This window comes from Carica papaya, chromosome 8 (assembly GCF_054855325.1).
Source record: "Carica papaya isolate Zhongbai chromosome 8, ASM5485532v1, whole genome shotgun sequence".
NCBI lineage: Eukaryota > Viridiplantae > Streptophyta > Magnoliopsida > Brassicales > Caricaceae > Carica > Carica papaya.
In genome coordinates this window covers 29,909,872-29,925,727 of record NC_142316.1, presented here as the reverse complement: position 1 = coordinate 29,925,727, position 15,856 = coordinate 29,909,872, and the positions used below count along the sequence as shown (strand labels likewise).

Genomic DNA, 15,856 nt, shown 5'->3' with positions numbered 1-15,856 from the left:
CCTTCTTTCTCCCACCATTGATCATCATATCCAACAGTTGAATGCAACAGCAGAATGCCAATGATCTTCATAACACTAGAAACTTCCCTGTTTCCAATCATGCCCCGTTATTTATCGTACATAGTACATATATATCTAAATTTACATTTCTAATTCTAGCAATTTTTCCTCTGGTCTATGCAGGAAATTTAATTTAATCGGACAATAACATTTAAATAATTGAAGTCACATAATATCAATCGGGCAAAGAATAGTGGTTTACATGATCTGATCTCGTTATGTGTGGTAATATATACATACACATGCTTATATAATCAACCTTCTATATATGACAACTTTGAATTCCTCCTAATTGCTGTAGCAGCTCTATACTTTATAGGGATTTTTTTTCTTTTTGAACTTATGAATTCTTGCATTAATAGTCAATCTTGGTATTCTTAGTGGACCTTTTAATTTATTATAACATCTTTTTCTTTGGAGTATAAAAAAAAATGGTTTGGAGTTGTCCACAAGTGAAGCAAGATAGATAGGATGGGAACAGGGAGATTGGGGAGGCTGATGATAGGGACCCATCTTTTGATTCTATATACACAATGAAATCAATATATATATATATATATATATATATATATATACATATATATGTCATGTATGTATGAAAGGATTGGATATGTAGGTGAAGTGAAATGAGCTGAAATCAATCAATCAAAAGTATCAACTAACCCACCCACCAAGCCACCATAATCCAATCTCCTTGCTTTAATGGTCTCATATTATTCCACATGTTAGGATAATGAAATGCTTTGATGAAACCATGCCTACTTGGAATTCTTCTCCAAAAACCTAAAGCATGCAACAAAGTAATTTGAACAGAAACTAAGAGAGCCAAAAAAATTTAAAAAAAAAATTAAAAAAAAAAAAGAGACTTTGAATTTTTATAGTGTGAAAGACATTTAATATTGGTGGAAGAATTTAATCAATGGAGGATCACGTCAAAAAGACATTTAGATTTGGTTTTTTGTAGATAGGGTTTTACAATAAAATTCTACATATGTAAAATGTTGGAAATCAGAGGAAAAAAAATAAAAGCATATATATATATATATATATATATCTGTTTATTAATTCTATCACTTGAAAAATAAAAATAAAAAAAAAAAGAAAGAAAAAAGCTAGAGACAATGGAATAACAAAAAAATCTAATAGTTCATAAGATGTTCCAAAAGTTAGAAAAGTTGGGGCCCAAATAGAACAACTGTCCTACACAAATGCTTTGCTTGTTGTATATAATATATAATATGATTTTTTTTAATACATATGCATATATATAATATAATTAGCTGATGACTTGATTCACCTGAAAATCATATCATATGCTTTTTGGGTATAAAATATAGGCTTTGCCTGCTCTAAGAAGATATGCCCAGATCTCATTGAAGACTCTTGTGAGTATATATGCTTACATCATTACCCACTTCTTATATTCCTTTGTTTAGCAACTACTCTCCCTTTATATAATTCCAATTAATTAATACCATTCCCAAAACATGGTCAAGATGGATATGCGTATATATATATATATATTAAAGATTATCTGACTTTTTTATTTCTTTTTTTTTTTGTGGGTGGAGGGATAATTGCAGAGAAGCTTCATAAATGATGCTGAATGATCACACTTCTACAGAACTTCAACATTGTATAACATGATTTGGAGACATTTAGTGGATGGAAATGGGTACCCACACTTGATTAAATTAATTTATAATATTCACAATTTTCAGCATATATTATAAGATAATCTTGGTAGATGACAATCCATGAATCCACTGACTCATTTGTTGGTTTAGTAAAATAATCTATATATATATATATATGTGTGTGTGTGTGAGTGCATTTTAAGTACAGTGGGAAAGATTTGTTGCAAAAGCTTCAGTCTCCTGTTCCAGATGATTTCATCCTTAATCTTTCTTTGACTTTTAACGGCTTCCTTTATACTTAATATAATATATATAATAGCACTTTTTAATTTCTTCAACAATGGAATAATATGTTTAAAATGTCCAAGTTGGTACTACATATAAATATATAATTGCATGTCTTTATACATTTATTTTTTTTAATTACTTATAACCCATCGAATTCCTCGTTTTTAAAAGCACACTGAATCGTCTTTGATTGAGAAAGTTTGAGGTGTATCTATTATCATATAATATATATATATACAAAATAAAAACCCATTAATATTGCATGAAGACGGCTTCTCTATTCTGACTTTTCTTTTTCTTGCTTTTTTTAAATTGACCTCTTTGTACGTTTATGCCTTTCATGATTACACTAAAAAAAATTTCCTATTTGAGATGCAATGCATCGTTGGAAACCATACATTTTCTTACTATAAAAAGCATTAAAACGTACCCAAACAACAACTCATCTCATCACTCTCTTCTCCAAATCATCTTTTCCAATTCCCCACCAGAGAAATGGATCAAAGGTATCATTATGCTTCTCATGTATGGGACAATGAAAATGGCTGCTGCTCTGGCTCATCTGCAGAGAAGAAGCTGAGGTTATTCGGGTTTGAACTTAACCCGACCGCCATTAACGATCCTGAGACAAGCTCCTTCAAGAATAATACTGAAGGAGACCATGAGAGCGTAAACTCATCCAACACAGATACATCTTCGACAGATCAGAAACTACCCAGAAAGGATTGCAAAAGCTCGCTGGCCGACATCAACGCCGACAAGAAATTCGAGTGTCAATACTGCTTCAAAGAATTCGGTAACTCCCAGGCACTTGGGGGTCACCAGAATGCGCATAAGAAAGAGAGGATGAAGAAAAAGAGGCTGCAACTTCAAGCTAGACGAGCCACCATCAATTCTTATCTTCAACCGGTACACAACAGTTTTAGCTTCGTGAGTTATAATAAAAACAGCCATGGATCTTCTGCTGTTGCAGCTCCATGGTTGTATGATCCTTCTTTGTTGAACAGTACTGCACCTGATCATGATCAATTCTGTCTTTATGAAGAATCTCAGATAAGCTTCAACCCTTATGATCGTCATCGATATAACCAAGAGAATAATAATTCATTTAAGTGGGATAATAATCTTCATCAGTATAACGTGATCGGTTTTCAGCAAGATTCACGTACTTTCAGTTTGACACATGGCCAGAAATCGGGTGATCAGCATATGCCTGCAGCTGCAGCCATGGCGAAGCCTTCTTCAAAGCAAAGCTGTAAGTCCCTGGATCTTCATTTGGGGCTCAGCTTGGAAGTGGAAAATAATTAATTACATGTACAAGTATATACATACATATAGGTGATTCGTAGAGGCTTATAATATATATATATATATATCTTCTTCTTCGTTTATATGAAATTCTTTACAATTTAGACAGAGTAAAAAAAAGCTTAAGATCGACATTATTGATAGTGATTAGCTGGTAGCTTCAGCAACAGCTGTAACTCACAAAAGGGTAAATCCGATCATTGATTATATACATGTAACATGATTAATTAGGTTACAACTCTTCGTTAACCATTTTTTTTTTTTGTATTTAGATTTATAAATACCCTAAATTACGTGTGTGCACAAGCTCTGTTATATATAATAGCTAAAGAAGCAAATGATGAACCTAATATATCTGCAATAATGCTTGATGTTCAATTATGAATTTGTGATTCGAGATTAAATTAGTAACTTTTATTCAAAGTAAAAAAAAAAAAAAAAAGAACCCTAAAAAAATAAATGATGAATAACCAGTTTCTTTTCGTGTAATGACTTTCATTTTGTTTCACAAATCTCATCAAAACTAATATATTACATGAAGAAAATATTTTTTTCCATTTACTTTTCCAATCATTGCAGCTGAATTTACTTTTTATTGGCTAAGCCAGTAATTAGCACCCAAACCAAGCGAGATATTCAGTTAATGTTACAATAAATTTGTCTCCTTATATTAATGGTGTATAATAATAATAAATGAATTTTCCTTACCTCAAATATTAATCTATTAAATTCAAAAATTTAAATTAAATAATAAAAATTATAATTGAAAATATAAGACTGTATCCACTGACAAATATTCATTATGGGAAATAAATTTTTAAAAACATATAATGTCAATATTTACTAGATCAAATTCAAGTCATTTATTATATTCTAAACAATTAATCACGACATCGGTTAAGGGTTAAATTAATATGTACAAGTTTATCAGTTCATAGAATCGGGCTGGTTATCTGCATCCAACAACTTTATCTTGATGGATTTGTAATAATAAATTAATAAATTTAATGTTTTAAGGCATCGTTTAAAAATAATTAAATATTATTATTTGCATAATTAATTCCCTCGTTTAAATAACTATATAATATGAATTATAACATCTTTAGTTATGATCCTAGTTTATTAGTTAACTACTTGTTTGAATGTAGTTTTTAAATAATAATTAGTTAGTTTGAATGGTTCTTCTTGTTCACCTTTGTTGTACGTATATATATATATATATATGGGGCACACCTCATAATTCAATAATTTATAAAGACTTCAAGTTCAAGATTAGGTTGCATTACTTTTATATACACTAGATAATTTGCTAAATGCCAACCCAACCAAATAAACAATAAACAATTTAAGTAAGGGGGTTATATATATATATATAAGTAGTGGGGTGTCATATATAATAAGGAAAAGGGTCTGGTTTTTATCAGTTATTTAATTCCTAATTAAGCTATCATGTATTAGATATATATATATATATATATATATATATATAGCTAGGTTAAACATTATATAATTAGGAATTCCATAATTCAAGAATGATGGTGCTGCCGAGCATACTCTAGAAAAAAATTATTTGATGTTAGATGAATGAATTATATATTCTCCATATCAGTCGTGTGATTCTTGTCAAGATTAAAAAAATAAATTGATCAATACATCTACCCATGTAGTCCCTAATCAATTATTAAACTGACCCATTAAATATAATTAATTTATTTGTGTTACATATATATATATATACACATACATATATAATTGAATAAGTTACGTAGCATGAGATACAAACAAATAAGTATATACGTATTCAATTTAATCAATACAATGAGATACAAACAAATTCAATGCATACATTTTTTAATACAAAACATTTTATAAGCATATTTCCATGCAGTCCATCTGAGGACACGTGCAGGTATACACCGATTAAATTATAGAGTATTATTTTTTTTCTTTTGCTATAATTATATTTATCTCTACCAATAGACTGGTCAACGCCATGGCATTGTGAAAATATATATATATATATATATATACACGATAAAGATGTACAAATTAATTGACTAAATCTTTCATTACCTAATAATAATAATATATAACATGGTTTTATAATTTATACTACAGCTCATTTGTGAAGTAATCACTGCATGTGATTAATCTGCTGGTATAAGTTAAATATACGAACACGTCTTTGTACGTGACAATGTTCCCTGAGTTTGAAATCAAATAATATAATATCTAATAAACTAACATAAATCCTTTTAGGGTAGCCTTAATATTCTATCCAAAAATGATAAAGACAGAAAAATTATTTGATTAATTAAAAATTGATATTAATACGATCTATTTTTTTCACCCATGGAGGAGAAAGTTTTTTAATTTGATTTTCTAAAAAGTATGAATTGATTAAATTAATTATTCATGAATATTAGTTTTTAATTCATTTAATTATTTTACATTTTTATTATTCTAAATGAATTATTCAGGTGATTAGTGATTACAGTAGCTTTATTATTAAATAAAAAAAAACATTAGAGTAATTTTATTACTTTTATTAAATTTATAGCAAAAAAAAAAAAACAGTATTTTTAAAATAAAAACGTAATATGTCATTGCGGTTTACATATATAAATATATATATAAAAAAAAAAAGTAAAAATTTATGAAGTAAACGAAATTACAAATTAGATCCCACCTCCACCTCCTCGTACATATTCATAACTAATATTTATAAAGTATAAATAAATAATAATAATATTATTATTATTATTTTAGGCTGAAAATAATTCTGAGAGGCCCCTTTTTTAGCCCAAATATAGTTGGAAAAGAAGACTCTCTTCGTTTGTCTACATTAACACTGGGCCTTCATCCAGCTCGACAAAGCTTTTAACACGTGCAGCGTAATTAGGGTACGGTCATGGAAAATTAGAGATGCCCATTCATTTTAATTGGTTGGTTTCAGTTTGAAAATTGATCGAATTAAAAATTCGATTTTGAAATTTTAAGTAAGTCGAGAAAATCTACATAATTCAAATCGAATTTTTTAATTGATTTTAATAAATAAATTAATAATAAACATATCATATGTTCATATTAAATTACGTCAATTTTTTTTCAATTCTATTGAACTCACATATTTAAAATTTTTATACAGACCAATATTTTTACAAGTGCCTTAATGTTCCATGAAGTATAATATATTTCACACCCAGTAACTATCTCAATATAATTTGTGAAAGAAACTTATTAACTTGGTAATATCCAAGTAAAATAGTACACTCGCAAGGTGACTATAACTCCTTTTGAGTTTAAATTTTATTGTGTATCAATATCATGAGCCTTCTTTATTTAAAATGTGAATAAAACTTTATTTTAGAGGTCCGTGCAAGCCATTTCATTAATTCATTTATTAATAAACATTTTTATTATTTTATTAGTTACAAATAGAATTAATCACATCTTAATAGATAAATATAATGTATACTAATATTATAATTGAGTAACATTAACAAATTAATTCAATTAAGTAATTTTCTTTATAAGACATTATGTATTTAAATTGAATTGTGTTTTAATTTGTTTTTACTAGAATGTTGTGTTCGTTTACATTATAATCGATAAATATATATCATTTAATTATCTTTATACTAAAAAAACTATAATTTAATAACAAACATTTATTACTTATTGAATTATATTCTAATATTGAAAAATATCTAAATACTTAAATTAGCACAGTTATTTAAAAATAGAATGAAGTAAAATATAATATGCTAGAGTTATCATATGTTTCAAAGAACTCAAAAGGTGCATACAAGTCATTAGCACAAGATCAAAACACAAACATATCCTTTGCTTTCAATGTATCCAATAAATAACAACACAAATATATTTTTACATTATTTTAATATTGCAATGTAATAATAAATTTCAAAACAATAAAAAAATATGTTTTTCTATTAACTTTAGTTATGCAATACTATTGTAACCCACAAATTATAATATTTTATAGATACAAATAATTCATCTAAGATGTAATACCCAGCTGGGTAAAAAATAAAAATAAAAAAACCAATGTAATATATATATATATAATTAAACAAAAGAAAACAAGAAATTGAAAAAGAAAACATCATAAGATAAAACGATTTCGTTAAAGAATATGTCATAATCACTCTAATCTGTTGACAAAAATGTCAATAGAATACATGGATAATTATTCCAAGTTCTCGCAAAAAAAATTTAAAAGATTAAATTTCTTAGGAGGAGAGGAGATTCCCACACGAAAGAAATTTCTCCAAGTGACAGAAATAAACATTTCTCTAGTGAGAGAAAAACCTCTCCTAATATAACATTTTTCCAAGTAGGGAGATGAGTGATTTTAATTCCTTGATGAACAATTTCGAGGACAAAATTGTTTTAAGGGGGAAGATTTGTAATATCCAGCTGGGTAAAAAAAAAAAACAAAAAAGATCTTATGGAATATATATATACATATATGTATATATATATAATAAAAAAAAAAAAAAAAATAAAAGAAAGAAAAAAAGAACCCAGAGTGTACTCTGGGAGTAGAAGAAGAAAACACGTGGCCATAATATATATATATATATATATGTATATGTATATAAATAAGTAATAAAAAAAGAAAAAAAAATAGATAGAGAAGAGAGAGGGTCGAACGACATCGATGGGAGAGAGAGAAAGGTCGCATGGTGTTGCGTGATGTCATAATTGAAGGAGAATGAAAGAGGAGAAGAATCGTCATCGATTAGAGAGAGAAAATAGGGAGAGAGAAAGAAGACACGTGGTGGGTAGAGAAAGAAAGAGAGAAGAAAGAAGAAAGAAGAAGAAGAAAAAAGAAAAGAAAGGAAAAAGAAAGAAGAAAAAAAACGAATAGGAGTTGCAGGAAAAGAGGAAGAAGAAAAAAAAAAAAAGAGGACCAACGGTAAATGAGGAATAAAAAGAAAAAGAAATGGAAAAAAAAAGAAGAAAAAAAAATGAAAAAAAAATGGAAGGAAAAAAAAGAAAACAAAAATGAAGAAGAGAAAATAGAAGTGTGGCGACCAATATGATGTTGGTGCGCCGCATACGACAACGCGCGCTGATTCGATCATTAGCACTTGACATTTTTAGTGATATGCGTGTGATGGCGCGTGGTGACGTTGGCGATCGGGACCGTGTGTCCAAAGGTAAAATCTCTTCCTAATTTCGCATAATATAGTTTCTAAAATTATTCATAATTTATTTTATGTGTTTTCTATTATAAACGAAAAAAATTATCCAAACGATATTTAGATTTTCGAGAGGACCGTAGATCGAGTTAGAAAAGATTCCCAAAGGTTTCCTAATCACACCGTTGGTAAGAATTATGTATATTCCATATGGAGACATAAATTATATATTTATGAAAATGTATATGTGTTTAGTGCATTGTGTGTGAATGTGTAAATGTATGTATAGTATAATATTAATATAATTAATATGTTTAATTTGTATTTGTGTGTGTTTATATAGTGTATATATATATACATTATTATGCATGTGTGGGTGTGTATATATATAAAAATATACGAAATATGTATATGATATGTTGTGTGTGATTGTGTTTACATATTTAAGTATGAACGTGTGCGTATGCATCTGTAAAAATTATGTGTGTGCATGTATGTGTGAATATAAATATATATTCTGTTTGAGACATATAGTGAAGATACATGTCTACATTGTAATATATATGTATGTATATTAATATGTGTGTACATATGTTATACATGTAAAACGTATAACCTGTGTATGTGTGTTAAATTTGGGTACACTGCATTTCTTGTGTGATCTGATGCAGATATACGACGCATTGTACTTATTGTATAATCTAATACAGTTGTGCGAGGAATCTGAGTATTATATGCTTGTTGTGTGATCTAGTACAGGATGACTCAGAAAGTAGTTTAAAAAATATATGATTCTGATATGTGTGATGATATCTTGTATTGTCTATGTGTTTTATTATGCGTAAAATTGAGATTTTAGGTATGAAATAAGTGAATTAGGAATGAAAAATATTTGAAAAAAGTGTAGAGTGTAAGGACCTTAGATACCCACTCATTTAGTTTGAATCGAGGAGAAAAGAGTGCGTGTGTGGCTAAAGTTCAGTGGGCATGGTGAACCTGCACATAGATAGAGTTTGAAACCTAATTCAGACATGAATAGGTATTTATGAGTGTGGGTCACCTAGCAAACGAACCTGCTGTGACCATTGTGAAATTTATGTGTGTATGTTATCCATACGATTAGGAGATCCATTTTGCCTCTCTTCGATGACGATATAAACGACATCGCGCGATGAAATCTTAAATATGATATTCTGAGTATATTGTGATAGTTTGAGTGTAAGTGTGATTTGAAATAAGAACAAGAATAAGGTTATAAGAGTGAGGATTAGAATATATTTCGTGTGATGATTTGTTTTGTTGTGTATTCTGATTGAGATGCTTTGTTTGATATTTTCTTAATTATAAATATTATTTTATTTTATATATTGCATAAATGTATGAACGTAAGTTTCTGTTATAAAATCTTTTTTCTCAATTAGCTCGTAAAGTTCACCCAAATTCACCCTCATTCAGGTCAGAGGAGATGAGAAACAAGTCCAAAATCAATAGAAAATGGTGAATAAAACCTTATTAGTTTTTATTTTAGATTTATAAATTAATTTAGATGCCTTAATTATTTATAAATAAATAATTATCTCGTCACAAGAGATGTGTATTAAAATGTAGTTCTGCTGCATATTTAATGTAACGGCCTTGGAAATTTAAATGAAATATATGTATTAAAAATCTCAAATGCGAAAGCGTAATAAAAATTTTGATTAACATCCCTTACACAATAACTAAAACGTACTCAAAACATGAAGGAATAAACTAACTAAAAGAGATACTCGAAATAAAAACTATAAATGTAACGCCCAACAATTTTAGAATTTTATTGTTATTATCATTAATTTTATTTTTTATTTTTATTTATTTATTTATTTTATTTATTTAGTTTATTTTAATTTAAGTTAATAAAAATAAAAACAACAATAATTGTAAAATTGGGTAAAAATATTATTTGGATTTAATTGAAATTGATTTTGGGAAAAATTCAGGGAAAATTAGGGACAGCCTGTAGGCGCACTTTAGAGCCGTATTCGGACCCCGAAACAAGTAAGGATTCCTCAACCTATTTCCTATCACGGTATTAAAGTACAATAAATGATAAAATGGTATTTCATGAATCAATAGCTGTGTGAAATTGTTTGAGGTTGCTAATGGAGCCCGAGTCTGGTGTATTTGTCGGTCAGTTGTTGTTTGTTCTATTTTACAGTTTTAAATGCAGTATGATGTCTGATGTTTTTATTTCATAGTTTTGTGTGCATGTATCACTGTTTCATTGATTATAGACTGAATGACTGAGAACCCGATGTTGTGTGTTGTCTTATTGGCGTGAACTACCGGTTTGCATGTTTGTGTGTGATTTGATGATGCTGACTGAGGAAAAAGGGGGATGAAAGGTTATGAAAATTGATAATTGTATAATGTGGTCAGCCTGACTAGATATCCTGGGAGATGGTGGACGGACCGGGTCCGTAGGGAACCCTACCAGAACTGTGGTCTCTCATACCGGACGGGGTATGGAGACTTTATGTGTTTTGGCGCCCATACCGGACGGGGTATGGGGACGGCCCATTTCACCCTCATACTGGACGGAGTATTGAGGTTTATAGTTTTGGCGCCCATACCGGACGGGGTATGGGGACGGCCCTGGAATCTGATTACAAGTGTTAAGGGTTCACGAGTAGCGGGACCCCTATGGATCCACATGGATACTAGTAGACTGGTAAATGAAGAAAAATATGTTGCGTAATGATTGAATTGCAAGATGTGTGATAAATATTATGTTATACAGCTCATATGATTTCACGATGATGATAATGTTATTGATTTCGTATATTGTTTTATGAATTTCACCGAGGTAAGTGGATAGTAAATGATTTTATTATTGATAAAAGAATTTGTTGTAAATTATGCTCCATTAGTCTTTTTGTGTTTTCTACCCACCTTTACTTCCGTGACGGTGAGATAGTGTGATCTCTTTACTGGGTTGTTGTAACTCATTCCTTATTTAATCATTTCAGATCAGGAAGACATTGTTCTCGAGCCCGTTCCGCAGGAAGACGGCGAAGGGGACGCCTAAAGATTCCGTAATTATATTTATAGCTTTTACTTTCGAGTTTCTCTTTTAGTCAGTTTGTTCTTTTATACTTTGAGCACGTTTTTAGTTTTAGTGTAAGGGATGTTAATCGAAATTTTTATTTACCTTCCGCATTTGACATTTTTAATACACATATTTCATTTTAAATTTCCGGGGCCGTTACAGTTGGTATCAGAGCCGCATTTCCTCAGACCCATCCCTTACACAATAGTGCCTTAGAGAAATACTCACCGATAGATCGTTACTCAACCATTCCTTGTGAATGCAGGTACACGGAAATGAGGAGAGGAAGGCCCCCACTAAATCGAGCAGCTCAAGATAATTCGCTTCGGGAGGATTTAGACAGATTATTTGAGATGGTGGAAGCTCTCGTAGCTGCCCAGCAAAGGCGAGAGGAGAGAAGGGAGTTACCCGGACCTCCTCCGCTATCGCAGGTTGAGCCCCCGCTACAGCAGGCTGATCCCGAGCCACCCCGGCAGGAGCCTGCTCCTCCACAATACCACCCGGCACCACAGCCGCGGTACGACCCGGTACCACAGCCACGGTACCACCAGGCACCGCCACAGCACATTCCAGTACCCCCACAACATCAGCAAGTGCCACCACAGGGCCCCCCAGTTCACCCTCAGCCAGCCCCAGTCCCTTTACCCCGGGATCCCACTCCTTCCTTGATCGACCCCGGCTTCATAGAGAGGTACAGAAGATTGAACACTTCTACTTTTGCAGGGGGATTCTCTTTTGAAGAGGCCCAATACTGGCTAGCAGAGACCGAGAGAGCTTTCGAGACCTTGGAAGTAGTTCTTGAGCAGAGGGCTGTCATTGCCTCCTACATGCTGGTAGGGGAAGCAGTACGCTGGTGGGAGCTCAAGCGGATCACCCTGCCCACACCAGCTACTTGGGAGCAGTTCTTAGCGGCTTTCCACGCGGAGTATCTCCCTAAACACATCCAACACCTGAAGAAAATGGAGTTTGCTCAATTGGTCCAGGGAAACATGACAGTGTCGGAGTATGCCCGTAAGTTCCTGGAGCTGGGCCGATATGCCCCAGAGACATTGATGGATGAGGGTCGAAAGGCTAGGAAATTCCAGTGGGGTCTCCGCCCGGAGATTAGACAGCACTTACTGGTAATGGAGCTCGAGACATATTCAGCAGTCCTAGCAAAGGCGCAGATCATATAAAGGAGCTTCGACACCCACCCTCAGCTAGCGGGGAGTTCCCGACCCTCAGCCCCGCTCCGCAGGCCAGCACCTACCGCGCATGTCCAACCCAGTAAGAGGCCCAAACCCGCCATCCAGGCCCCTCTTCAGGCTATGGGGGCAGCACATGGGAAGATCTGCCAGCACTGCGGCAGGGATCACGGGGACCGACCCTGCTACCGCCTCAGCAATACCTGTCGCATATGCGGTAGTGCCCAGCACTATGCAAGGGAATGCCCGAGGAACCAGAATCAAAGAAGGCCTCCAATCCAGGGCAGAGTTTACAACCTTACCCAGATGGATGCCGATGCAGACCCGGACGTGGTACATGGTATGTATACTATATCTAGCCACATTGCTCATGTTTTGTTTGACACTGGTGCATCACATTCTTTTGTTTCACATGTTCTTGCTTCTAAAATTTGTGTATCACCTGATAGACTTGATTCATTGTTGCTTGTATCTACCGCTGGGGGGGAGACATTGCTAAGAGAGGTTATCTACAGGGCATGTGCCGTGGAGATAGCAGATAGAAAATTGAGGGTAGACCTGATAGGGTTAGACACGGGGGATTTTGATGTAATCCTAGGAATAGATTGGCTAGCGGCGTATCGCGCCACCATAGACTGCTTTAACAAAAAGATTGTATTTAATCCTCCCAACGAGGAGCCATTTACAAGTTAATAAAATCATTCAGTACTGATTTTTCCTGATGGCAAGTTTTCTTAATTCCCAGTGCCTTAATCTTGTATTTTCTCTAACTAGGTAAACCCAAGAAAGAAGTTTGTATCCAAGATATTCCAGTAGTCCGAGACTTTACAGACGTATTTCCGGATGAACTGCCCGGTCTACCAGTGGACAGAGAGGTTGAGTTCACCATAGACTTACAACCAGGTACCCAGCCCATCTCAGTTGCTCCTTACCGAATGAGCCGCATTGAGATGGAAAAACTAAGGAAACATATCACTGAGTTACAAGACAGGGGTTTCATTAGACACAACGTTTCCCCTTGGGGTGTCGGAGTTACTTTTGCAATGAAGGAAAATGGAACGTTGAGACTGTGCATTGATTACAGAGGGATAAACAAGGTAACAATTAAGAACAAATATCCTCTTCCCCGGATTGATGACCTTTTCGATCAGTTGCAGGGTGCACAGGTCTTTTCTAAGATAGATCTACGATCGAGTTACCATCAGGTAAAGATAAGAACAAAAGACATCCCCAAGACGGCATTCTGAACCAGATATGGACACTATGAGTTCTTGGTCATGCCGTTTAGGCTAACCAACGCCCCGGCCATCTTTATGGATCTAATGAACAGGATCTTCATAGAGTTCTTGGATCAATTTGTCACCGGGTTCATCGATGATATCTTTGTCTACTCAAAAAGTAGAGAAGAACATGTTCATCATCTTGCCCAAGTCCTACAGGTCCTCAAGGAAAAGAAGTTGTATGCAAAGTTGAGCAAGTGTGGATTCTAGCTTGAGCAAACCGCCTTCCTAGGACATGTTATATTGAAGGAAGGGGTATCAGTGAACCCCGAAAAGGTTGAAGCGGTACTTGGTTGGGAAAAGCTGACAACAGTTAAGAAAATTCGCAGCTTTCTGGAGATGGCAGGTTATTACTGCCGGTTCGTCAAAGGGTTCTCTAGTCTAGCAGCTCCTCTAACCTGACTTACAAAGAAGAATGCAAAGTTTGAATGGAACGAGGACTGCGAACGGAGTTTTTCAGAATTGAAAAAGTGACTGACTATTGCACCCGTGCTGGCTCTACCGAGTGGATCAGAAGGGTATACAGTTTATAGTGATGCCTCCTATCTGGGCCTGGGTTGTGTCCTGATGCAGCATGAAAAGGTTATAGCATATGGGTCCAGACAGCTAAAGAATCATGAGAAGAACTATCCTACCCATGACTTGGAGCTTGCCGCAATCATACATGCCTTGAAAACCTGGTGCCACTATTTGTATGGAGAGACCTTTCAGATCTATACTGATCATAAGAGTTTGAAGCACATCTTCACTCAGAAGGATCTTAACATGCGTCAGAGAATGTGGATGGAACTCCTCAAGGACTATGATTGTGATATCCTATACCATCCAGGTAAGGGCAACGTGGTAGCCGATGCCTTCAGCAGGAAAAGTGCAGGCACCCTAGCCCATTTGATGGTTTCAGAATGCAGGTCAATTGGGGCCACGCAACAGGTTCGACTGCGAGATCTGAAGAGGGCCACATGTTTGGGCCACCTAGCAATCCAACCCGAGTTAATCCAAAGAATAAAGGAAGCTTAGTCAGTCGACCCCGCCCTAGTAACCCACAAGAAGGATGTAGAACAGGGAGTGAGTTCAGAATTCTAGCTCTCTGCCGACGGATTGATTCGTTTCAAGGACAGAGTGTGTGTCCCAGACGACAGTGAGTTAAAAAGAGACATCATGACGGAGTCCCATAGTTCAAAGTTTGTCATGCATCCAGGAAGTACCAAAATGTACCAAACTATGCGACATCGGTTATGGTGGAATGGGATGAAGAGAGATATAGCTGACTTTGTATCTAAATGTTTGGTATGTCAGCAGGTCAAGGCAGAGCATCAGCGCCCATGTGGGTTACTTCAGCCCTTACCGATCCCAGAATGGAAGTGGGAACATATCACCATAGACTTCGTATCGGGGCTACCCAAGGCGCGTTCAGGACACGATGCCATATGGGTAATCGTTGACCGAGTTACCAAGTCTTCCCACTTCCTAGCCATCAGGATGACCGATTCATTGGACAAGTTGGCAAGGATGTATATCCGGGAGATAGTCAGATTGCATGGGGTTCCAGTAACGGTAGTGTCCGACAGGGATCCTAGGTTCACCTCTCAGTTTTGGAGCAGCTTCCAGCAAGCTATGGGAACAAAGTTGTCTCTTAGTACTGCCTTCCACCCCCAAACTGATGGACAATCAGAGAGGACAATTCGTACGCTTGAGGATATGCTCCGAGCTTGTGTCCTTGACTCCGGGGGCCATTGGGACGACCATCTATCCCTGATAGAGTTTGCCTACAACAACAGCTACCAAGCAAGTATTGGCATGGCTCCATATGAGGCGCTATATGGGCGCTTGTGCAGGTCACCGA

At 34.3% G+C, this 15,856-nt stretch overlaps 1 protein-coding gene across 1 annotated transcript; it reads left to right on the top strand.

The window, feature by feature from the left end:
* The first annotated feature begins 2,333 nt into the window (after positions 1-2,333).
* Positions 2,334-3,531, top strand: ZFP5 (zinc finger protein 5). The gene has a single exon (XM_022052888.2). The coding sequence runs from the start codon at positions 2,481-2,483 to the stop codon at positions 3,291-3,293; it is 813 nt and encodes a 270-aa protein (XP_021908580.2). The 5' UTR covers positions 2,334-2,480; the 3' UTR covers positions 3,294-3,531.
* Positions 3,532-15,856: the final 12,325 nt, after the last annotated feature.